Source organism: Monodon monoceros, unplaced genomic scaffold, assembly GCF_005190385.1.
Source record: "Monodon monoceros isolate NGI ecotype Baffin Bay Population unplaced genomic scaffold, NGI_Narwhal_1 Super_Scaffold_2, whole genome shotgun sequence".
Classification (NCBI taxonomy): Eukaryota; Metazoa; Chordata; class Mammalia; order Artiodactyla; family Monodontidae; genus Monodon; species Monodon monoceros.
In genome coordinates, this window is record NW_021703776.1 from 36,326,857 (window position 1) to 36,353,215 (window position 26,359).

Consider the following 26,359-nt stretch of genomic DNA (forward strand, 5'->3'; position numbering starts at 1 on the left):
AAATTTAAAAGAAAGGAAATATGTATCTATTGGGGGAAATGAGAGGAAAAATGAGATGGATATTTTTCAAGATTTCTTAAGTGACAAAACTGGTTTGAATTTTAATCTCAAAAGAGAAGGAATTTAAAGTGGTAGCAAATAATTATAACTACAGGACAGGGAATAGAACGGATGTATACTAAATCAGTAATAAGGACAGATTTTAAAAGATCCACAGGGATCATACCTTGTAGTTTGAGCCAGACAAAGAAGAAAAAAGGTCACCCTTCAAGGGTAGAAAAGCAAAACACGGCCTCCCCTGGCGGCACAGTGGTTGGGAGTCCACCTGCCAATGCAGGGGACACGGGTTCGTGCCCCGGTCCGGGAGGATCCCACGTGCCGCGGAGCGGCTGGGCCCGTGAGCCATGGCCGCTGAGCCTGCGCGTCCGGAGCCTGTGATCCGCAACGGGAGAGGCCACAACAGTGAGAGGCCCGCGTACCGCAAAAAAAAAAAAAGCCAAACGCAATTGTTTTTTGCAGTGGCCTCTCCCGTTGCGGAGCACAGGCTCCGGACGCGCAGGCTCAGCGGCCATGGCTCAGGGGCCCAGCCGCTCCGCGGCATGTAGGATCTTCCTGTACCTGGGCACGAACCCGCATCCCCTGCATCGGCAGGTGGACTCTCAACCACCGCGCCACCAGGGAAGCCCAACAAAACACAATTCTTTTTAATGAGAGTTCAGGAGGGAGAAAAATTCACAGATGCTTTAGTGCAGAAGTCTGCTCTGTGGTTACTGTCTTGGAGAATAACATCTGACACCTCATAACACTATCCTACATTATAGCAGCTGGGAGTAGAGTCTGCCTTTGCATATGATGTTAATGGAAAATGTACCAACATCTTTCAATGATGTTTACTTTTAGGATACACTTCATATTCTCTTTTCCCTCTGAGAACACTACTATTTAATTTCTTTTCTTGGTTTTTCTTCCTAGTGCTTAGTTAAATAACTGCTTTACGTAAATTTTAAAACTTCTGGCTTCAGCTAAACAAATCACCAAATTTGGATTTACTACTATTACATTACTTATTAAAAAGGTGTCATAATACTAAAAACTTGATGCACTTATTGTGGTTCAACATTCATCTCATCATAAAATAAAATCTAAATGACAGCAAGTCAGAAAACTGGGCTATGAAGCCTAGTCTCTGACTAAATTAACTTAAAAAAATAATTAGAATTAAATAATTTTAAAAGAATTTCATTTTTATTATTCTTCACTTTTTTTTCTTACTCTTAAATGTTAGAAGGAAGCAATCTTATTTTTAATTATCTTTTTTCCCCTCTATACTATTAAGCATTTAACATTTTGGATTTATGAGTTTTGGATTGATGCCACTAAAATTACCATAAATAAAGTTTCTAAGATATGATATTCGTTTCCTGTGTCTGAAAGTTCTGAAAACCTTCTATGATGTATGGGTACATTCCTTTAGAAACTATGAAGCAAAATTGTTTACACTTTCACTTTCAATAGGTTAATACTATTTAATCCACCTTCCCTCTAGGCTACTTATAGAGTACACCTTGGTGGCGCCAGCACTGTCTTGCTTATCTTAATTTGGGATTCTGAGTCTAAGCAATTTACATTTACCCAATAATATAGCAAAATGTTTCTACTACCTTACTGCACAAGCTTGAGTTACATGAGTCACATGTGTGAAGCTACTTCTTATTGAAACAGAAGAGGGAAAAAAAGTCATCTAAATAATTGGCTCCAGTTAATTTTTTTTTAACTTTTAAGGCAAAATTTAAAATCACCATTTAAATGAACCTGGATGTTTTTTAGACCACCTTTGAAGAAAGTTGATGTAATTAATAATGTACCAACATATCCATTTTAATAGATAGGAAAACAGATGTAGAGAAGTTAAAAGCAGTTCCATCTGTGCCCATACAGAACAGCCTGTGGAAAGAAGCTCAACTGTCAATGATCAGACAGAGGTTCTGGTTCAAGGTTACTTAGTAAGGTCAGCATCTCCATTGTTACCATGTCATTTTAACTAAAATCTCTGGGCCACAGCATACCACATGATTGTACTGAATATGGAAATGATCCCTGATTTTTAAAAGGCAAACCTGGACTAAAGCAAGAGTTAGGAGAGTGAGGGATGCTGTTTCAAGACAAACAGCAGTGAAAGACCCAGTTGGCTCTTTTTATTGAGTGGACTGTCCTCTTGTGTTGTTTGGGAGGAGTGGTCCCACCTTGAGGGGCATTTCAGGGTAAAGAGTCTCAGATGAAGAGACCACTGAGACCATAGTCCCACGCTGACCTCTCAGCATCCCTCTTCACTCCCTGGCTATTTGCCATCAGCAGTGGACTGCGGCCAAATGAGGAAAGGCAGGACGTGCTTAAGAGCAGAATCTGTAAAAAATGGAGACCTTCTCTTTGAAAGGGGCACTTCCTGTCTCCAAGGGTGAATCCTTAAGTCTCTGCTAGGAAGCAAGTCTTAACAATTACGGAATGTAGGAGTTCAAGTATACTTTCCAATACTGGAGCTTAATGCAACATAGAGAAAATTTGAGAAAAATGAGGAGACTAAAGATTTAGGAACAGGAGAATGGGTTAAGTATTTTGTTGCTATTGTCGGTGGTGTTTTTTCTCTCTGTGCTGGGAAAGAGGCAGGGAGACTGAAGGTTAGTGAAAGTCCGCAGCCACAAGCAAATCTTTGACACATGCAGATTTAGAAAGAGTTTGGAGGAGGGAAGGGAAGAGGAAAATGGAGCCAGAGGGGGAGGGTGTGGAAAGGTAGACTGCCCGGAGAGAAAAGGTGTGGCCCTCCTGACTCAGCCTGGAAGTCAGGAATTCCAGTTTGTAGGACCTCACACTCTGCAGCTGGTTTTAGGCCTCCCTGAAGTTCCCAGCCACGTGTATACTGGGTAATCTCTTGGCAGTTCTCCTCATTGCCAGTGGAGGGTGCAATGCTGAAATGGGTTAGAGGTTTACCCTTCAGGCTATTTTCTCACCCTATGAAGAGCTGTAATTGAAGTGGAATAATAATAATAATAATATTTTAGCATTTTAAACAGTTTTATGACTTGAAAAGAAAAGTTTTAACACTTGAAAATACATGGGGGACTTCCCTGGTGGCGCAGTAGTTAAGAATCCGCCTGCCAATGCAGGGGACAGGGTTCAAGCCCTGGTCTGGGAAGATCCCACATGCCACGGAGCAACTAAGCCTGTGAGCCACAACTACTGAGCCCACCTGCCACAACTACTGAAGCCCACGCACCTAGAGCCCGTGTTCCACAACAAGAGAAGCCACCGCAATGAATAGCCCACGTACCGCAACAAAGAGTAGCCCCCACTCTTTGCAACTAGAGAAAGCCCACGTGCAGCAACGAAGACCCAACACACCCAAAATTAAATAAATAAATTAATAAATTTATATATATTTTAAATACATGGATTTCTTATTGTAGTTAATGAGCTGAATCTAATCTGTGATTGCAAAGGAGGTTCATAGGAACTTAATCAGGGGACATTACTGCACAATATAATTAGTAGCTAGTAAATGCCAACATTTTTTTCTTAATTTTTTTAAATTTATTTTTGGCTGCGTTGGGTCTTCGTTGCTGCGCACAGACTTTCTCTAGTTGCAGCGAGCAGGGGCTACTCTTTGTTGCGGTGCCCAGGCTTCTCACTGTGGCGGCTTCTCGTTGCGGAGCTCGGGCTCTAGGCGTGCAGGCTTCAGTATTTGTGGCATGTGGGCTCAGTAGTTGTGGCTCGTGGGCTTAGTTGCTCCACAGCATGTGGGATCTTCCTGGACCAGGGCTCAAACCCGTGTCCCCTGCATTGGCAGGTGGATTCCCAACCACTGTGCCACCAGGGAAGTCCACCAACACTTTTTTGTATAATATCTTTAACCAAAATAGGGCAAGGGTTCAAACTGTGCATATTTGCTACCAAAAATTTTCAGAAAATGCATTTTTGGGTAACCTGATGCAGCATTTTCTCCATTTCAAAAAATGATCCCTCTACAAGATTCTCAGTTGGAACAATTTATAGTCACTATGATTTTAAATAGAGGTCATTTAAAATGTTGTGACAGGCAATGATATGGACCTTATACTACCAGGCTGACCTAATAGCCTTTCAGAGAACTAGAAAAGGCACTCCTGCACCCCACCTCAGGGCTGACACCATTCTGCACCCACATACACTGCTGGTAAGGCAGGCAAGGGCTGAATTTCAGACTCCACTTACCCCCCCTCCCGCCAGGCACTTTTGTTTAAGGCATAACACTGTTGACTATGATGGGGCAACCTTGATGGCTAACCTCCAAATCCTACATTGTAAAATAAGCTTGCTTAAATTATTCAGTTCTTACATTTAGCAAATTGTCCAATTAGTTTTGCATCAAGCCCCCTCAGTTCTGTAAGAAATATTTAGGCTGAGAGTTACAAAACTATAAGCTCCATAAAGGTCTACATAGGGTCTTTCTTGTTTACTTTTGTATCTCCATCTATTAGTGTCCTTAGTGAATGCATGATAAATATTTATTGAATGAATGAATGATAAACAGAAGAAACAAGGCATGAGTTTAAGTTTCAACATTCCTTAGTAGTCTGGTTAAAGCTCTGAGCCCTGCATTTCTACCATTAAAGAGGGAATAATTCTAATCACATCATTGGATTGCTATGAAGATTTAAATGAGAATATAGTAAGAAAGCATTTTCTCAACATTCAAACATGTTATTATAATTATTATTCAAAATGTCAGTTTTTTGAAAATCTATTTACCAATCAGCAGAATTTCTAGACTGTGTGCATCTTAATTCACTATCTAATTTACATAAGCCATAATAAAACAATTTTTTGTTGTTACTCCTTCAAACCAATTAATGCTTTACAGAGTTAGCTTAATATTTGAAGCAATCCTGAGAGGTAGTTATTAGCCCATTTTACAGAAAAATGAAGGTAAGAGAGAGTTCAAGATCTAGTATAACCAGTCTTTTAATCATTTAAAGACATTTTAAGCATTTGTTCAGCACAGAAAGGCCAGGTAATTCAAATATGCAGGCCAATCCTGATAAGTCTTTCACAGACCTTATCACGTCTCAAAAATGAGCATTAAATTCCTTAGAACTTGGGGTACTTTTAATAGTTGGGTTTAAAGAATCTTACCTATAAGAGCTTAAATCATTTCTCCTTAATATAGTAGGTATAACTGATTAACACTCAAAATATTTGAAAATTTTAATAACTATGTATTGAGCTGATTAGAAGCTCCACCATCAACACCACTTTACACATATTCACAACACTATCTTTGGCAATTCTGAGAAATGAATAGAAAATAAATAGGAAAAAACCATCTATTTTATGACCTTGTATAAAGAAGTCTACAAACTCTGAGGTTTGAAAACCCCTTCACTGCTCTGAGTTTCTCTCGGTCCACCTAGAACCATTTGTTCTGAATTGCAATCGTGTACCAGTTTATTTACCCTTCAGACACTATAAGCTTAAAAACAAACAAACCAACCAAACAACTATAAGCTTATTGAGAGTAGGAACTGTGTATTATCTATTTTTCCAACCCACCTCACACCTTCTTCAAATACTGAGGTCAGTTCCTTGCTGGGTGCGATTCAATAAATATGAATTGTTTGCTGTTCACCCAATAGGAAGATTACATTAAAACGTGCTCTTTTTTTTAGTGTAGGGGGAGGGAGTGTCAGTTTTACTAATATAATTCACATATCACACGGTTCACTAATTTTAAGTATACAATTCATGGTTTTTAGTATATTCATAGAATTGTGCAACCATCACCACGTTCAATTTTAGAACATTTTCATCACCCTGAAAAGAAACCCCAGACTGTCACTCCCCAGACCCTCATCCCCCCAGCACTGGGCAGCCACTATTTAAAAACAGTTACCTCTCAGTGTTGCTGTCTCGATAGATGTGCCCATTCTGGACATTTATATAAATAAATGGAATCATATAATATGTGCTAAAACTGCCTTTAGAGGTAAAACCAAAAACACAGATTTAAACATGTACCTCCTCTCTTTTTGCTTTCATCATTTCCATTTGGCATGCCATATCATTTCACAAAAATTGTTTTTCTACCTGTTGTTCTTTCAAAAATGTATTTTTAAAAAGAAAAAGATCTAGTCTTGTTTTCTGGAAACTATCTAAGTAGTTTTGTTATAAACACTGATCTAATTTAAATTCAAAAAATGAAAAAATGTCCTGTGTTATCACTACTTTAAGTTATGGCTATATAAAAGTGCAAATTAATACTTAGGGTCTTCAGATTTAGCATTCCCTTTAATTCCTTTACTGTTGCCTCAATGTTTGTTAACTCATTGTGGTGCAGCAGGAGTATATGCAACGAATGCAAAGAGTGCAGGCCTAAAAGAAATTAAAATATTTGTATAAGATTTTAAACATTTTTAATGCTAATTAAACATGCTACCTAAGCAAAAGCAAAGAATACATTACATCTGGTGAAGGGAGGAATTATTAATAATATGATGAATTATCATTAAGAATACAACAAAGCATAACAATTCAAATAAGTGACTGTAATTTGGGAATATAGAGCCAATTTCTTTCCACTGTTTTTTTTTTTTCTGTAGCAATGATTTTGTTTGATTCTGAAGGGGTTGTTTTCGTTATCCTTATTTTGTTTGTTTTGTTTTGCCAATGTTGCTTAGTTTATAGTGCCAATCCAGGAAATGGTTATTCAAATCAGTATCTCCCCCAAACTGCTCAACTAAATATTTTCTTTACACAATGGGAAGCCAAATATTCCTATCATCTTATTGATTCTAACTTGCACATTTTCCCACATTTTTAACATAAGTGAAAGTGTGTTGTATCTTTGCAATAACGACATCATAGTTGAATTGGCAAGGTTTCCTTTCTTCATGGAACAAGGAATCATACTGGATCTCAAAATTTACGATATTTCAATTCTGCAGCATGTAATACAGAAGAAAAATGTTTTGTACCATACTTCTTTGTATCTCATGATCCTAGTATATCATATACTTTTATACCAGGCTTGAAATTGTCAGTTTAGAGATTGTTGCAGGTACAAAATTAACTCAGAGTGAAACAGAAATTTGGCTGGGAAAAATTACAGCCTGTAAAAATATTTAAAACTATTTATGAAGTCATTATTTTTTATTAATGCTCCCAAACATTAAAATTTGCTTCCACAATATCTAGTTTGTGTCCAACTGTGCAGTAGAATGGCAAAATTTCTATGCTAAAAAAAGATTCTTCTACATCTTGAATAAGATACATGACAATATTGAGCTAAAACCATAATCAAACAGCACATCTTAAAATGAAATGTACACAAGAACATTAAAAAATAACAGCTTCCATCATATATTTTCAACAGAAATGTTAAAACAGATTATTGCATGCCATGAGCAATACCATAGTTGAAAGTTATTATTTAATTGAAAATCAATTCAATCAAAAGACAAAATTTAAGACATACCTTGTATATCAAATATTGCATTGTTGTTTAGGTATAGTTCTGCCAGACAACAGTTTCTAGTTATAAATGTTATTCCATGGAGCTGAAAATGAGAGTTAGAGAACAATATTCTTTCTACAATAATTACATGTAATTACATACAGATATAAAAATTTAATAAGAACCATAGAAGTTCAGCATTTGCTGTTTTTATTAATTATGTGCAACCTTTTGATCTGGGCCATGAGTTATGTCTGGATTGTCTTTGAAGTTACGTATGATAAAAAGGGTGCTTTTAGCTAACTTAATACTCGAACTTCTCTTACCACGTTTCCACCAAACTCCCTGAAAGGTTTTCAAAGCCTCTGGAATCTGGCCTATCCTTTTGCTCTCACAACCTTCCCTACATTTCTCTGCCCTATAGTCACATTGGATTTGGCTCCATATATGCACTAATTCACCACCACATATTATTAAGTGCCTATTATGTGCCAAGGGCTCTCTCCTCCGATAATGCTGAATCGTTTCTGCATCTGTGTATGAGTCACGATTTCTCTTTGCCTGCATGGCTTTTCCTCCTGGTACATTTCTGATTATTCTTAAGGAACTGCCCTAGGCTGGCAAGGCCTATCCAACCATGCCTGAGCAGGCTGCCACAAGAAGTTTCCACTGCTCCAGGGATTTGTTGAGACCGTTCTTTGATCTCTTTGCATCTCACTGCTGTCTTCTTGCTCTGTTTTGACCCACTTTTTGTTTCTCTAAACTTCCATCTGCTCCAGCATTTTAAGTCAGATCTCCTGAGAGATGGTCTAATTCTGCATTCAATGCTCTACCTCCTCTCCCCAAGCTCTACCTCCGAGATTGTCTAATTCTGAATTCCCTTTCTTTATGCCCCAGTCTATGAACCATCTCCTCTTCTCAGGCTCACTGTCCTTTGGGTCAACAGATCTCAGCTTAGCCGAGGACTCTGTAATCTGACCACACAGGAGGTCAGTGCCAACAGCTCAACCGGCCACCATCCCCAAGGAGAAGACAAGGCACAGAATAATCCTGTTACTTTACAGCTCATCTTTTTTTAAATAAGGCCTTTCCTGACAACCTCCATGCCCATGAATCTTCCTTTTCTTGTCCACATCCAACACCTCCTATGACTTGTGCAATTACTGGATCACTAGTTTTGTGTCTTCCTTAAGGAAAGAAACGATGTTTCTTCAGTCTGTTATCCTTCCCACCTCTCCATTCTCCTAATGATATGGTGAAGCTGCATCTTACTTTTAAGATTAGATTAGAAATTCGGTGTACTGTAAGAATTGAAAATAGTCAAGACACTCTTGAAAATTCCTCAAATGCACCATTAAAGTACATGATAGGAGTATTTAAACTGAATTCAGAAATGTTTCTGTTACCCTGCAAGGAGAATCCCACCACTTTTTTAAAAATACTGACTTTATAACCTCAATAGAAGTTGACAGATTTGTTTGAGTTATGAGGATGAGGCATGGTAGGGTCTTAACGTGGGGCTGGTATGTTCTAAAAGCAGCCCTTAAGTTAAATGGAACAAGGCTAAGTTTACTGCTTAATACAGGATCTAGCAGGGAGGAGAATCATATGAAATAGTTATTGATCAAGTGCTTCCTAATTTATATATACAGAAATATATGCTTATGATTGTAAGTTAGTTTTACATGTTTATTAAAGCCTATCACAGTAACTACTGTCATCAGTTAAATAGAACTGTTTTGACCTTTGATTGGTTGATTCAGATAGACAGATGCCAACCTGTCTGATTTAGTGAGGATTTATTGGAAATTTTACTCATGCCCTCTTGTATCTCAGAAAAGCTATTTTAGATTTGTAATCAAAGTTTGAAAATGGGTTTCTTTAATGAATTGTCTTTAATTGTAACAGTCACAAATTATGAAGCTATAAAAGGCACATGTGCTGCTCATCTCATTGTCTCACAGTCTCATCTGTACCTAATTATGTGAGCACTCATGCAGGAGAACCACCAGTAACTGCACTTCAGCTTTGTTAAGTCACAAAAGGAGCCATGTTTCCCCCAGGTAGGAGAGACCCTTCAACACAGTGAGGGGTGGGTCCCAGTTGGCTTCATATCCCTTTCTACTCTTCCTGCTGGCCTCCTGACAGCAACTCACTACCTTCCATCCACTCCCTGATCTAATGAGAGCCACACCTAACATCAGCCTAGAAAGAGAACACCAGGGCAAACCACGACTTTTTCTTCTCTCTTTTTTCCCAGTTGCCTGCTCAACCACACATTAACAGAACATTCTAATTAGTTGAGGTTTTAATTTCTCTTGCGTTACACATTAACTCAAGAATACTAATAAACTCAACCATTTCATCTTGACTATAGAATAATAACTTTCCCAAGAGCATTAATATCTTTGGACCATAATTATTGGAATTTTAAGATTGTACCTTTCGTTGGGGCGAAATGAGTGGGAGGAATGTAGTGAAAAGAGATAAGGCCAGATCATGAGAATCTTGGGGAACTAATAAAAGATTTTGTGCAGAGGAGTGTTATTGCCCAGTTTTATTTTGGAAAAAAAAAATGACAGGGAAGAGTACCATTTAGAGGAGATAGTAAGTATAACAGCAAGAGATGAACAAAAATGGTGTTATGCTAATTCCAAAGAATATATGGGTGCCAGAGTAGAGTAATAACAGTGGGAGAAGAGCAAAGTAGAGGGAATTGAGAGATAATTCCAAGGCAGAATTCACAGGACTTAAATAGACATTGCAATGTACCAAGTTGTTGAAGTCAAGATGTAGGAATGGGAGTTGGAAGACATGCTGATTGTTCTGACACTCAAACCATTGTTAAAGTAAAATGTTATTATAATTATCCATTTAGGAAAATCTGTACTACTGAGTCTAAGGATTGCCATAGGATTTATACTGAATGTGACATTCCACAAATCATATATCTTAGCTCAGGGCTTAGCACGTAGCAAGGGCTCAATAAACGATAGCTTTTATTATTTACTATTTAACCATTATTATTTTTCATAGAGCTGAGAGCACTTACATTCAAGGTAAAGCTCTTACACGTAACTGCTGAGGTACTAGTGGGGAAAATTTTACACCAGCATGAATTTAAAATTAAGGAGGCATTCTTTTAGAGCAGGATTTCTCAACCTTTACAGCTATTGACATTTGGGGCCAGATAATTCTTTGTTGGGGGGCTGGGGAAGCTGCCCTGTGGATTGTAGTATGGTTGGCAGCATCCCTAGCCTCTACCCACTAGATGCCAGGAACACACACACCCCAGCTGTGAAAATCAAAAAGGTCTCCAGACATTGCCAAATGTTCTCCTTGTGTGTGGGAGGTGTGGCAGGGGTTGCAAAGTCGCTTCTAGTTGAGAACTGTTGGTTCAGAGTCAAGGGGACAGTCATATCTTTTTTTTTTTTTTTTTGCGGTACGCGGGCCTCTCACTGTTGTGGCCTCTCCCGTTGCGGAGCACAGGCTCCAGACGCGCAGCCTCAGCGGTCATGGCTCACGGGCCCAGCCGCTCCACAGCATGTGGGATCTTCCCGGACCGGGGCACGAACCCGTGTCCCCTGCATCGGCAGGCAGACTCTCAACCAGTGCGCCACCAGGGAAGCCCTCTTTTAAGTGCTTATTATGACCCAAGCACTAAGCTAGATGTTTTCACCATTATCTAATATGATCCTTCCAATAGCCCATGTTGTTTTGTTCCCTTATTTACCTAGGAGAAAACAGGCTAAAAGAAGTTAAAAAACAACTTTCTCAAGACAACAGAGCAAGGGTTCAAACTCAAGGCTATCTGACTTGGATCAAAAGTTGGTGTATAGGGCTTCCCTGGTGGCGCAGTGGTTGAGAGTCGGCCTGCCGATGCAGGGGACACGGGTTCGTGCCCCGGTCCGGGAGGATCCCACATGCTGCAGAGCGGCTAGGCCCGTGAGCCATGGCCGCTGAGCCTGCGCGTCCGGAGCCTGTGCTCCGCAACGGGAAAGGCCACAACAGTGAGAGGCCCGCGTACCGAAAAAAGAAAAAAATAAAGTTGGTGTATAATACACCATACATTATTGTACATTATTTTAGTGTGGAAAATGTTATTATAGATAAGTATTTTGATTATGTTTTAGATGAAGACGTTTATAAACAATGACCTTGCCAGAATAGGTATTTTTATTTAAATTTAGTTTGTAAAAGTTGTCAACTGTTCAGTTTTTGCTACATGGTAGAAACTCAGATTCCATTTTGGACAGTTGCTTGGTGAAGCATTATATACAGGTTTCTCATCAAATGCTTACTCTAATCTGTGACACATGAAATACACCCAAGTAATGCTAGGTCTTCCAGAAATAGAAGGATACCAGCATTGTGACAACAATATTATGAGCTCACTACTAAACGTCTGTAAAAGAAAAATTTTGAGGTAATGACCCAAAACACAAACAGATCAAATGTCTATATACCTTTGAAACTGTAGTATAAAATGCAAATCACTTAGATCACTCGTCTGAGCAGACCCAGCTTCTTTTCTTAGGAAAGCTGGAGAAGATGAACTGACCTAAAATTCCCTCAGTCAGCCTTGCTAAAAGATGAGACAAGGCAGGGAGTCTTCAGAAGGCCTCAGTTAATACGCACCTAAGAGCAGTTGCCTCCCACTAATTACATCGGCGGAGATTAGAAACAGATGACCCAGAAAGAGAGGAGCTGCAGGACTAGTAGATATCTATGCAGTACAAGGAGAAAGCAAGCCCTCGGAGAGCATAATGAAGGAAGCGGGGCAGCCTGAGCAAACCTAGGAAAGCTGGGGCATTGCACGTCCTCAGAAACAACTTGTACCTATCTAATTTGCTGGTTCCAGGTCAGATCAGAAGCTCCAGTTTTATCATCCACTACATAATAATGGGGAGAAGTGTGCACCCTTCAAGCATGTTAGGCTCCAAACACACCAAACTACATTCATCCTTTGTCTCCCCAAACCACTGCTTTCTCTCATTCCATTCCAGGCAGTTTGCAACCACAGTTTCCTCACCAGGAGTACAGCCACACCTTCTGCCCTTCCTAATTCTATCACTAGAGCAGGCACCATCACATTTATTTTTATATTCTATCAGTAGCCTAATGCAAGTACAGAATAAACCATATTACAGAGGATGCTTTGGGCTCCAAGTAACTCCTAAGCTCAACTCAAACTGGCACATAAATTAGAACACTTATTATCTCACATATCAAGGAGTCCAGAGGTTGTGAGAGCTTCAGTCTGAATATCTCAATGCTTCTCTGAGCTCTGCTTTTCTCACAATGTTGGATACATCCGCAAGTTGATAGGATGGTTCCTGGCTTACTAGCCAGGCAAGAAAACATCCAGAGGGAACAAGGGACCTCTCTTCTAGTGCTCTTTTTCAGGAATAAGGAAACCTTTCACAGAAGTCTCCCAGTAGCTACCTCCAATATTATCTATTACGACAGCCGGGTTATGAGCCAATTCATTGACTAGCCACTCACAAAGAAGATGGGATTATCCTGATTGGTTTAAACAGTTCAGGCTCCACCTCTTGGAACTGGGAATGGAGCCACCTACCTGACTAAAATGAAGTATGTACCAATACCTTAACCCAGATTCTGCTGTATAGGTAAAAGAATAGAATGGATAATGAATGGACAACCAATAATGGTCAGTACATACATCTCAACAAAGTTGTTGATTGAATAAATGAATAAACAAAAAAAGGTGTGTTCATTCTATTTTACTATTTCGTGCCTTACTTGTTCCTAAATAAAGGGTTGCCTAATATAATGTGAGAACAATGTTGGTCACAAATTTAGATCATTGTTAACAAAACATTACAATTCTAAATATTTGTATTCCTTTGTCAATGTTGATGATTTTCACCATGATTCTTCATACCATTTCTATTCTGGCAAAGTAACTTCTTAGTGGTCCACCTAATATAATCTAGATATTAAAGAAAAGTAATAATCAAAATTTTCCATGTGAATTTTGATGACGTACTATCATAGGTAATATGCCCATTAGAGTTTTGGATCCTGAATAAGATTTTAATTTTTCATAGAGTGTGAATACTCAGGCAACTTAGCAACCAGTCAATTATTGATCAATAGAAAAACTCACGTTAGCTTATTCACTCATCTCCTGACCACTTAAAACTTATTTCAAATATGATATCCTTTCAGGGTTATATGGAATAAATGTCTATTTTTAAAAAACAAAGTTAAGTGATGGTTATTTTGGAAATAATATAGTATGTTGAGCATAAATAACCAAACACAAGAAGATAATTTAGCCCTTTGTTGCACCCTTTCCCCTTCCAAAACAAAAGAAAGTACAATAGTTGACAGTGTATGCAATCCCTTCCTATGTACGTAATGTATCTGTAATTCAACTGTGTGAAAATTCAATGACTGGCTGAAGGTGGGACGGTGTCCACTACAAGAAAGCCAAAAAATATTACAAAATCCCTAATTATACCTCTCCCTTTAGAAATATTGCCAACATTTGTACATTCTTTCCTTCAAAACTGAATACTGAACTCCACAAGGAACACACATGAAAAGCAAAGATTAGTCACTTTTGCCATGCTTGATGAGTTCCATCTTTTTCTAATCAGAGGTCACACACTGTAACCCAGGATAATTTTTGGCAGGGTATTTAAAAGAGTTTTGAACTTGTATGCTCTTAAGTAGTGTGTGCACTTTCCATTTCAGTTGTTAGCTGCCTGGGCCTTGAATGTATTTGTGTTTGTTCTCCTAGAAATTATTTTAAGCTTATGAAACTTATGCTTGCACTTAATACTAGAAAAACTTTCATTTTCCATTTTCCACTTGGTTAAAAGAACAGACTGAAAATGCAATGTAATATTGAAATACTTTCATAAACATGGATGCTTAAAGATTCAATGCTGTGAATCTGGACTATTGCTTGACAAGCAGACTACTACTGAAAACTCAAATCATTATTTTTTAATCAGCCGGTGTTTGAAAGTTTAAACTTAAAATGCTAAGATTGGGTCATCAATTTATAATGAACAAAATACAAGCTGTTGGAAAGTCCAACTTTAGAAATTTGAGAATGACTAACTGTAATGATTGTTTTGGCTTGGATTGTAGTTCAGTCCTGCTCTATGACTTGAAGAGAGCTTGGAGCCCCACTCAGGACTCCACTACAGAGGAGGCGCTGCCAGCTAAACCCTAGCCTCGAAGAAAAGCTTCAAGGGCCACACTCAGTGCCCTTGAAAAGCATTCCCTGCAGTTGGGGACATGTTGGCTTAGTGCCTGGCACTTCCTGAAGAAGCTGGATCAGTCTGGGTGGCAACTGGGAGGTAATCAATCCTTCTGACAGCAGGACAAAGGTGTGTGAGTTCTGGGAAATACATGCAGGACCATAGGAGGAATGCTGATCTAGGGCACTTTACAAAGGATCCTGCCCAAATGGGCAGTTTGCCAAGGCCAGGAGATGCTCAGTTGTAAGTACCACTGGAATACAAGGTGAAAGGGAGGTCAGGAGTGGCCAGCGAAGAGGAATTAGAGTTGGAGGAACCTAGCAGGGGAGCTTCTGAATAACCCATTAAGAGAAGTAAACTCTGAACATGTTGACACCAGAGGGTGCAAATCAAATAGAAACTTTGTTTTTCCTTTGCCTTTCCTCTGCCTCCACTCCTCCCCATTCCATACCAACCCTGCAGAAGGCTAGGGTGGAGGTGAGAGGCAAGGGAAACAACCAACCACACCCCCCTTGCTAATGAAGCAGGCAGGTGGCCATCTGCAGTCAGCCCTAGCTGGATAAGGGAGGGGAGATAGAGGGATGTCTCATTTATGAATTAACATATTCACATTCTCATTTCTGAACTGAGAGTATGACTATGTCTCAAAATGGACTGTAAGCTTTTGAACTACATAAGAGAGATAAGAAAGGTCGTGAGACTGCCCAAGTTTTCTTCCAGGAAACTGGGAAGCAATAGCTTCCACTGAAAAGTTTTGAAAGCACATGGGAGAAAAAAGTAAAGTTCCAGTCTGATAACATTTCACAAATCTTGCTATTCAATATACCTGTTTATATATATATATTTACCTAAATTTAAAGGTAAATTAAATTTAATTTACCTAAATTAAAATTAGGAGTATAAAGTATTAATACTTTTCATGATCAGTTCTATTAAAAACATGAAATTAAGATAGCAATTTAATTATAGAGCCATTTAAGATCAATTATCATACTACCTTGTTATGATGTAGCCATAAGTATTTTAATTTTTTAAACCTAGAAAGATCAATGACCTCTGTCAGTTCCCTGGAAAGGAAAACAAAAAGGGAACATTAGCAATGATTAATTCATTCATGGGTAAGTGGCTTATGTAGTATGACTCTGGGGGAACTGGAAAGGCCTCTCTCTGTCCTTTCAAAATTACTGGCACTCTTATATGTGCTAACTTCCTAAATTCCGTCTTCAAAACTTCATTCACTTGGGTCAAGATTTTTGTCAGCCAGTAAAATGAATACTAAAAGAGAATTTTATGACATTAGTAGAAATTTACACCTCATTATGACTGAATTTTTTGGGACCTTAATTTTAAAAGATTTCACTGAGGAGAGAGCAGAGGAAGAAAAGTGCAGAAGACATGGGACTTAAGATAAATATGGGAAACAGCCTTGACTCCTGCTTCAACAGTGCCTCAGGGTCCTTACTTTGAGGTTGTCCAGATCTTGGCCAAACTGGATTTAAGACATGGAAATTGTAGGACACCAAGAGACAGAGACTGGGTTAAGTGTTTTATTCTCCCTTTGTTGTTTATTAAATATGGGGTCAAAAATGTTACCCATCCTTCTTGAACTGTGCAGGACTCCAGCTGCCCCAGTGGTCATGAGTCTTTTTGGTGATGCAGCTCACTCAGCGAAGGGGCAGACGTAGGGTGTGGTGGAGGAGCTGTCAGCAAAGAAAGCACGGCCTCTGCAGATAGCTGGCCCTTTGACTGCTGTGGGCTGGAGTATTCTGATCTCTTTTATTTCTTAGGACAGAAATCGTGAGCCCAGCCCAGGTATATACACATATATGTCCCTATTAAACACTTATAGAGCACACTTTGTGTGCAAGGCACTTTTCTAAACACTTTAAAAATACTAATGTTAATTAATATTACATTTACTAACTTGTAGCAACATCCTTTCACAATTATGTTTAACCTTGGGACACTGAGGGGCTAATTTTTTTAAATGTTTGTGAAAACATATTTTTTGTCATGCAAACAACATTTCTAAACAAATGAAACCCTTCTCGCCCACTTGTTATATTGGAAAATTCCAAACCTAAGTTGAAGGAATAGTACAATGCATGCCTTCGTAATTTTTAATATTTTGCCACATTTATGCTCACTCTCTTATCTATATATACAATATATCTATTTGTGGGTTGATAATTTTCTTGGTGAATCATTTGAAAATAAGTTGCAGACTCTGATTCGTAAATACTTCAGCACACGCATCCCTCAAATAAGGACGCTGTCCTGCATAACCCCCATACCATTATCACACTTAGGAAAATTAAAATTGAATTCAGTGATATCATCTAATACACTACTATTCATATTCAGATTGTTCCTGTTGCTCCTACATTTCTTTTATAGATTTTTTCTTTGTTTAAACCCAGAATCCCATCAACATTCATGCATTGCATTTTCAGTTAGTATAACCCCTTAGTCTTCTTAAATTTAGAATAGTCACCTTCTCTTCTTTGTTGACTTTAACATTTACTTTTGTTTTCTTTTTTTGTTTTTTTTTTTGCGGTACGCGGGCCTCTCACTGTTGTGGCCTCTCCCGTTGCGGAGCACAGGCTCTGCAGCCTCCACGGCATGTGGTCATGCTGTACATTACATCCCCAAGACTTATTTTACAACTGGAAGTTTGTACCTCTTGATCCCGTTCACCTATATCATGCCCCACCCCCAAATCCCTCTCCCCTCTGGTAACCGCCAATCTGCAGAGAACAGATTAGTGGTCCCCAATAACTATTTATTTAATGGCTTTAGCTTTGATTAATAACCTTTACCTGAATCAGTAGATTTGGTATTATGAAATGGTAATTTTTCTAATGCTCTCATTCTTTTTACATTTATTAGCTGGTATTCTGTAAAAAAGATCTTCCCCTCCCCTTTATTTCTCTCATTCCTTCTCATCTCCACCTTTCTCATTTGAATAGTTTTTTCTTAATCTTTTCGTACTTTTTTTTTTATTCTCAAATTATCCCAAACAAAAGACTTTTCAAGCAGCCCACCTTGTCCTTTTGACATGTACTGTTAGTCTTCGAGCACTTCCCTGGCACAACAAAATATTCTAGGCTTCTTCAAAGCAACTTGTAATAGATTTACACACAAAATGCATTCTCCTCTTTCACTGTAGGTGTGTAGCTAATTTCTGGGAGGGGAATTTGGACCCTGACACATTTAAACTATTGCATTGGACAACAATGATATTATGTTAGCTTCATTATTTCCTACGAAAAATAAAGCAATCACTACATGGTAGCAGAGAAACTCAAGCCCCACTTAGAGTATCTCTCCAAGAATTCCCAGGAAAGTTATTTTAATACATTAATGCTTAAAAATATCAACTGTGTCAAATAAGTGTCATTAATTTTCTTGTATTAGTAGTACTGGTACTGAACTTTCTGCTATTAGATAATGTAATAAAGTGGCTTACTGTTGAGGGGAATTTAACTCAAGTCAGAAGGGTTTATTCTGCATATAAACCCATCCTAAATCAATAATGAGCTGTTACATTTTAAGGTGAGGCCAATGGAAGACAATGATAGGAAATTCTACTACTAATGCTGGCAATGACTCAGGCTGACAATAATACGTCAACTCTGTTGTTACAGTATATGTGCTGCATGATTTCTCAAGGAAACACTGATAGGATATTTTCCAAGGGCAACAAAGACTTAGGCAAATAACCCAGTTTACCCAGTTTATTGGCATCTGGACAGTGAAACATTTCTTGTACCCAAATGGATTAAATGATGACTTAGTATTCTTAGGATTCAAAACGTATTGTCCTTTAATTGAGAAGACCACCAATTACCACTGTCAGAAGATCAATATTTCTATTTTTTTCTAGTGTTTTAAAGCTTTTCTTATTGTTATCTACTTATCTTAGTGATCAAGTGTGTACAGTTTTTAAAATCATGGAAGGCTTAGAGATGCAATCTTTTGAAGACAAGAAAAATATTTATTGTTATTATAAAACTAACTGATCTATAGGAAGGTTCAAAGCATGACCTTAAGTTTGTCAGAATTACCCACATACTTGTTACATTCTAAGATGTATATTTTAAAAAATCTTATATTTGTCAGCTATATATTCCCTTACTACCAAGAGATTCAGGGCCATTACAGAAATAAATATTATTTTAAATATTATTCACCACACTAATAAACTAAAACATATTAATATAAAACAAAAGAAATATGTTTATTAATAAAGGATTTCCTCAAATCACTAGAGATAAAGTGATTAACTTCATTGATAAAGTAGGACATTTTCTTTAAAAAGCAGCTAAGTTCCGAATATCACGTACATGTAGAAATATGTTAAGTCTCTTTAAAGATAATACATGGAATTCACAGAGATCAAAAAGTATGAAGAAGGGAAAGAAGAGTAGGAATACGGTCATTATGATGAAAATGCTAACTGTGACTACACAGGTGTCACTTGTGGGCTAGTAAAACCTGTGCTGTCAGCATCTAACGGAACACATACTTCCTCTTCCACCTGGGTTCTATCTCAGGCACTGTGATTTCTCTGTAGAAGAAGAACCCAACTTTGCTGTCTGCCACCTTGGGGAGTTGGAGTGGAATCAAAGAAATCGATATAAAGAAGTTATATAAGGGAGAAGTTTCATACTTACCAGTAAAATTAGTATAAAGGTTGTTAGGTAGAGATTATAGTATAATAGGGGTTATTATTATAGTATAGTGGTATAATGAGTCATTATTCTCTAATAGTAGTAGTAACATTAACTGTACTAATGCTGATTGAGTACTTACTGTGTACCAGACCCTTCTCTACCTTCTACTAACTCACCTAATCTTCACAACAACCCTGTGAAGCAGATAGCACTGTTATATGCAGGCAGTAGGTTTGCCAGATAAAACACAGGATACACAGTTATATGTGAACTTCAAAGAAACAACAAATTCCCAATGCAGTGTGGGACATACTTATACTAAAAAAATTATATTCATTTGTTTCTCTGAAATTCACATGTAACTGGATGTTCTATATTTTTATTGGCTAAACCTGACAACCCTAACAGAGAGGCTTATGACCCACCCACGGTCACCCAGCTGGAAGAGATAGAACTGGGATTCAAACTCAGCCTGACTCCATAATCTTTGTTTTTATCCATTTCAGGATCCTGCATCTCCAATAGAGACTGTGGATGCCAACGAGCGTGTGCTACTTGCCTATCCACAGAAGGGGAAAACAATGGAAGAGAACATTTGAATCTATGAAACATAACATGACGCTCTTCTATTTCACATATAAAGCACACTTACTTTTGAGAAAGAAACAGCTCAAAGACATCAGCATCCTTCTTGTGGCCACATATCTTTAGTTGATCTTCAACTGCCTGATAACATATAATTAATCTGTCAAGCCACATTCCACTGAGCAAAAATACTGAGACATTTACAGTCAATAACAATAATGTCTACAAGAAGATCAAAAGAAAGGTGAATATGGAGGCAACTACTCTAAACTGATAAATTCCAACGCTACAATTATACATTACTTAATCATTTTTGTGGTTGAATTTCATTATCCTTAATCTCGGGCACAGATGTGTAAACAAATTTTAATCAAGAGAAAAAATGTGTATGTGTACATATACACCAAAACCAAGTATTCGATTCTCCGTGAGGAAGAGTAATCTGGTCTTTAAATATCTGTAAATATACCTTCAAGCGTGAAGGACTGACATTTGGTAGGTTTTCCATATTTGCAGAAGACACAGTATCAAGGTTGGAGGGGGAGGGAGTAGAGTATAATGTACATTATCATATAGGGGCTTGGCACCCTGTAAATTCTCAATACATGTCAGACGAATGAATGAGTGAATAAATGTTTTCTTTTCTCTGCAAAGAAACAGTGTCTTCATGTTTCAAGAGTTACTGACACACTTGCACAATGGGAATTTTTGGTGGAGAAGTAGCGATTTTTATTCCCATAGGTTATTTTTGGAAAACACACATCCAACAACAGCTATTTAACTGCTTTGCTCTTTCTTCTTAAGGTCCTTTACTAAACTACAGAATAACATGTATAGGCCACATGGCCTAAGATGATATGGAAAAATTAAAGCCCATCTATAATTTGTCAATGAGGGAGTTAAGCTAACAAGACACAACAAAAGTGGAAAGTATAATCATTGCACTTCTGGAATCTGACAAACATTGTAATTACCAGAGTCAAAACAATCACCAAATTTCAGCTGGGATTTGTTGTGGGTGGTGAGGTAGTAATGTCAGTAAGGGATTTATGAAATTTTGACAATGGTTTTATTATTTAGTAGAGGACATTAGAAGAGCTAGATTTAATGGGATGAACAAATATCTGAAGAAGTGAAAAAGACAGATACCCCAGGGATGGAGAGCAGCTGCTAATTTATATCCCAAACTTCCTTTGCGACCCTGCTACACAACCTGAATCTTGGGGCTTAGAGAATTTATTGGCTCAGGTGTAGGCATTTCCATCAGGGTATTTTTGTGACCATGATAAGTGAGCTGAATCTGGGGCTTAGAAAAACTCAATGGATCAGTCTTAGGCATCCACATCTGGGAATTTTAATTTAACATCCAAACCATCAGCTTCTACTGTACACAGTCAATCTCAATTTCACCAAAGTGTTTGGAATGTTAAAGTCTGGTCAAATTAGAATTAAAAGTTTGCAGCTATCTATTAAAATTACAAACTTGCTTTTAACTTACTCCCACAATTTCACATCTAGCACTCAGAAATACACCAGTACATACACACACATGCAAAATGTGAATACCACTGCTCATCTCATACATACATTGTAGTTGTGAAATATGCCCCATTAATTGGAATATGGGTTAAATTAAAATGTAACTTCTTTCTGGGCTTCCCTGGTGGCGCAGTGGTTGAGAGTCCGCCTGCCGATGCAGGGGACACGGGTTCGTGCCCCGGTCCGGGTGGATCCCACATGCCGCGGAGTGGCTGGGCCCCTGAGCCATGGCCGCTGAGCCTGCGCGTCCGGAGCCTGTGCTCCGCAACGGGAGAAGCCACAGCAGTGGGAGGCCCGCGTGCCGAAAAAAGAAAAAAAGTAACTTCTCAATAGAACGCTGTGCAGTAGCTTAAAAATGTAGACAGATGGATATCTAGACCTATAAAGATATCCAAAATATATTTTTAAGTTAAAATGTCATAGGCAGTTTTGTTACCAATGATATTTATATGCACACAAAACGCACACACTCCAAATTATTAACAAGTTATCACTTGAGATCATGAGGGATTGCCACTTTTAAAGCAATCCACTTTTCAATAATGTTTGAATATTTTATGATAAACGCATATTAACTTAGTAATCAGAAATTAATACACATTTTGAACATTTTAGCCACGGAATGAGTATTTTAGGATTTAAATCAAATTTTGAAAATAAAAACATGAAAAGGAAAATTGAAACTATCGTCATAATATGTGAATCACTGATGTAATTAATTATTTATTTACACAGCTCTTTATCATGGCATGTTTCCTTCCAACTGAAAACTTCATACGACTCTGGTAACAAGAAAGTGTCAAAATGCCAAAGAACTCAAAAATGTGCCAAGAAGTTTCAACTTTCAGTGAATCCGTGGTGGAGCAGTTCCAGTTCCCAAACAACAAACAACTTCACTAGCAGCATATTCCTTTCATCTAAAGAAGCACAAGAATTCTTTCCCTGGACTATTTTTTTTTATTGTGGTAAAATATACATAATATAGAATTTACTGTTATAACTGTACAGTTTTGTAGCATTAAGTGCACTCACATTGCTGCTCAGCCATTACCACCATCCATTTTCAGAAGTTTTTCATCTTCCTCAAATGAAACTCCATACCCATTATACACTAACTCCTCATTTATTCCCCTGTTGCTGACACCCACCCTTCTACTTTCAATCTATAAATTTGACTACCCTAAGTACCTCAAATAAATGGAGTCAGGCAGTATTTGTCTTTTTGCGATTGGCTTATTTCCCTTAGCATAATGTCTCCAAGAATCATCTATGTTGTGATGTATGCCAGGATTTCCTTCCTTTTTAAGGCTGAATAATATTCCATTGTATGTATATACCACATTTTGTTTTTCCATTTAACTATCAATGGACACTTGGGTTCTTTCCACTTTTTGGCTTTTGTGAATAATGTTGCTATGAACATGGGTATACAAATATCTGAGTCCCTGCTTACACTTGGTTTGAGTATATATTCAGAAGTGGAATTGCTGGATCACATGGTAATTGTATATTTAGTTTTTTAAGGAATTGCGATACTATTTTTCACAACAGCTGCACACAACAGCACTCTTTAATATGAACATTTTTTAAGTCGTAGGTCCAAACAGATCATTCAGCTATTTATTGAACCACAAACTACTTTGTCTTAGTTCAGGCTATGACTAGTTTAGTCTGAGACTAGCTAGTAAATGTAGCAATGAATCAGGAAAGGTGCCTACTCTCTATGACTAAACTATTAGTAAGAGAAGGAAGTATACACAATGTTGCAAAAGAAGGTTGCAAATATTAAGGGCTAAGAGAAAAGGAAAATATGCTCTGGTGAATTCAGAGGAAGAAGAAAATACTGTCAACCCTGGGAACTTTGAGAGGATTTTAGGGCAGCACTGACAATTGGGCTGGGTCTGAAACAGTGAGGAGAAATGAGACACAGATATCGATGGATGGGCATTTTAGACACAGGGGAGTAAGTACACAAAGGAGAAAAAGCAGGGGAAGAATGTGTGAGGCGTTAGGGTTGTACAGCCTTTGGCTGCAGGGAAAGGCACAGGGAAGGCAATTGTGAGGAATCAATTTTAAAAGGTGGATTAGGGTCATATTATTTGTGCTAACTTTGAAATTTAGGCTCAGAAGTGTGCACCTACTGCTCAAACAAAACTTTTACAGGTCCTAAGAATGCTAACCTAAAATCACATATTTTATGTAATCTGAAATTTAAATTTAATTTAATTTTATACGAGATATATATACATATACATGAAATATATATACTAACTGCACGGTAAAATCAGTGTAAGGAATTCCAATAAAGTTCTGATTTTTCCCATGACAACTACATCAGTGCTTTTAAGTAATATGCAATATCAAGTTATTTCAAAATCATTTTTCCTCCTTTTTTTGTGCCCTTGATTTGTCGGGCTGTAAAAGAATGGGCTTAATAACTATTGGGTAATTCATCACTGCACTCAATTCTGGGGCAATAGAGAAGTATTATAGGATTTTCAAACTGGAGAAAAAGATGTGACAAAGCTAAATCTCAGGAAGATGACTGTAGCAGCACCATATATGATGGCCTGGGGTGCAGACAGAACTGCAGATAGGAAGCAAGGCTGCCTCTGGAAAATCAAGTCAAGAGCTGATGAGCCTGCCCCAGGACAGTAGCAAGGGAGAATAAGCAGGGAACAGATATGACGTGTGATGTACAAAGAGAACTGATGGGAACTGGCAAGTAACTAGAGGCAGAGAATAAGGGCAAGGGAAGTCACAGGTGATGATGATTGTGTGATGACATGATGATGAGACAGGTGACTGGGAGGGAAGATGCTTGCAGTTGAGAAATGCTGAAACTGAGGCACTGGTGGAACATACAAGTCAAGCCATCCACCAGGAAGCTGCAAGTGGGAGAATGGATCTCACCAGAGATTCCAGGGTGGGTGTGTACAGACTGGCCAGTTGGCCAGCACAGAGGAGAGAGTGGGACCCAGGTAAGATCATCGTGAAGTGTCTATATTTAGAAAGAGGAGGAGAGAACCAAGATGGATAAGGAGAAAGACGGGGGATTTTTATAAAGTGAGGAAGAGAAACAAAAAGACAGTGGGAGCTGAGAGGGAGGATTTCAAGAAGGTAGAATTTGAATCTGCAGTGTTGCATAGGGTGGTAGAGGATACCACTCAGAAAAGGTATTCAGGGGTTTCCCTGGTGGCGCAGTGGTTGAGAGACCACCTGCCGATGCAGGGGACACGGGTTCGTGCCCCGGTCCGGGCAGATCCCACATGCCGCAGAGCGGCTGGGCCCGTGAGCCATGGCCGCTGAGCCTGCGCGTCTGGAGCCTGTGCTCCGCAACGGGACAGGCCACAACAGTGAGGGGCCCGCGTACCGAAAAAAAAAAAAAAAAAAAAATTTCAGCAACCTGATGAGGAGGAAATGTTAGCTTTCAAATTAAGTGATTGACAAAACAGGAAACTAAAAACAATCCAACACAGAACTTGGGTGTAGACAGTTCTAGCATGGAAAGAATAAAGGCAACTTCTTCCACGGCAGATGCCTTGGAATCTGGATAAAGGAGAAGGATGTTTGAAAATTGTGGGATTATTAAATCCTAGAAGAATCAAGACTGTATTAAAAACTATAGAAGGAAATATCCTTGCTTTGACGATTTACATACTGTAATGATAGATAAATTCCTATACCTACATGCAATACACAGGCACCACAAGTTAGTTAAGATTTAGTGTGAAGTTTTCAGTTCATTACAGAACTTTCAGCCTTGATTAATCATCATAGCCCCCAGCCTTTCTAGACAAGTGTGAGAACTCAAGAACACCTTGCTAGGTCCTAAGTGGCATAACACAATTTTGACATTTTTTTTCCACTCAAATATTCTTTTAGCCATTATCTTAACTGCCCTCAACTCTGCTTGTATTGTCCCTCAAAGAACTTTTCCTCCCCGGTGTGTCGATCTGCACTTTAGGGAAACATTTCAGTGTTATATATATGTGTATATATATATATCTCCTTTGGAGAGTCAAGACTCCAAATTTATGGCCTTATTACCTAATCTCTAAACTGCCATAATTATATATTCAGGAGATATTAAGTGGGAAAAAGTCAGTATATATCAGTTAGTGTGGATCAGGGGCAGTCCCCAACCCCCACCCAGGTGATTACAGGCCTCTAGCCCCAGTGGAGGGTTTGGCTGAGGTCCGCCGTTGCTCCATCCCTCCACCCTGGATCCCAGGGGTGGCTTCCAGAAGACTAGGGCATCTGACAGGCCCCCTCCTCACCGCCCCCGCCCCTGCCCCCGCCCCGAAATGCTCCGTGATCTGGGGAACGGGGCGATGCTTACTCTACGGCTGATTTCCAGGGCGGCATCTGCCGCCTCCGCTTGGCTTGTCGTGTGTTGGAAGGCACAGGGCAGATGTTCGAGGTACCCAGTCATCAGGACACAGGGGGACTCAGCAGCACCTGTGATCAACCCAGCCTGGCCTGCGGCTGATTGTTCTGACGGTTACCAACAGTTACCAGAACCTTGTTGACTAACAGCCAATCCAAAGTAGGGAAGATCTGAAGCCAAATCCTGACTTCTGTGACGTTGGCGCGTGTGACCCTGCAACACCCCGCGTCGTACCTCAGATACACTAGTGTTTCCCCTGCGCCGGGTACTGCGTGCCATACATGCCAGAAAGACAGCATATGCCAGAGACCATGAGTGTGTCAGAGGACCCCAACTGCAGTCACCGAGTAATAATAATTTTATTGAGATCTAAATATCAGAAAATTTACGTTTCTGAAAATTAGATGGGTCTGGAAAACACTGGCCATCCCGGAGGGTAGGGGTG

The 26,359-nt window shown here is 38.8% G+C and overlaps 1 protein-coding gene across 1 annotated transcript in view; it reads right to left on the reverse strand.

Annotated features, from left to right (window-relative positions):
* Positions 1 to 26,027, reverse strand: part of LRRC72 (leucine rich repeat containing 72) — a 40,989-nt gene extending 14,962 nt beyond the window's left edge. The window contains exons 1-5 of the mRNA XM_029234265.1: positions 25,867 to 26,027; positions 20,053 to 20,126; positions 15,722 to 15,791; positions 7,505 to 7,586; positions 6,292 to 6,402 (exon numbers count right to left, since the gene is read on the reverse strand). Coding sequence (XP_029090098.1) covers positions 6,292 to 6,402; positions 7,505 to 7,586; positions 15,722 to 15,791; positions 20,053 to 20,126; positions 25,867 to 25,959 — 430 coding nt within the window. The 5' untranslated portion in view covers positions 25,960 to 26,027. The remainder of the gene's footprint in view (positions 1 to 6,291; positions 6,403 to 7,504; positions 7,587 to 15,721; positions 15,792 to 20,052; positions 20,127 to 25,866) is intronic.
* Positions 26,028 to 26,359: the final 332 nt, after the last annotated feature.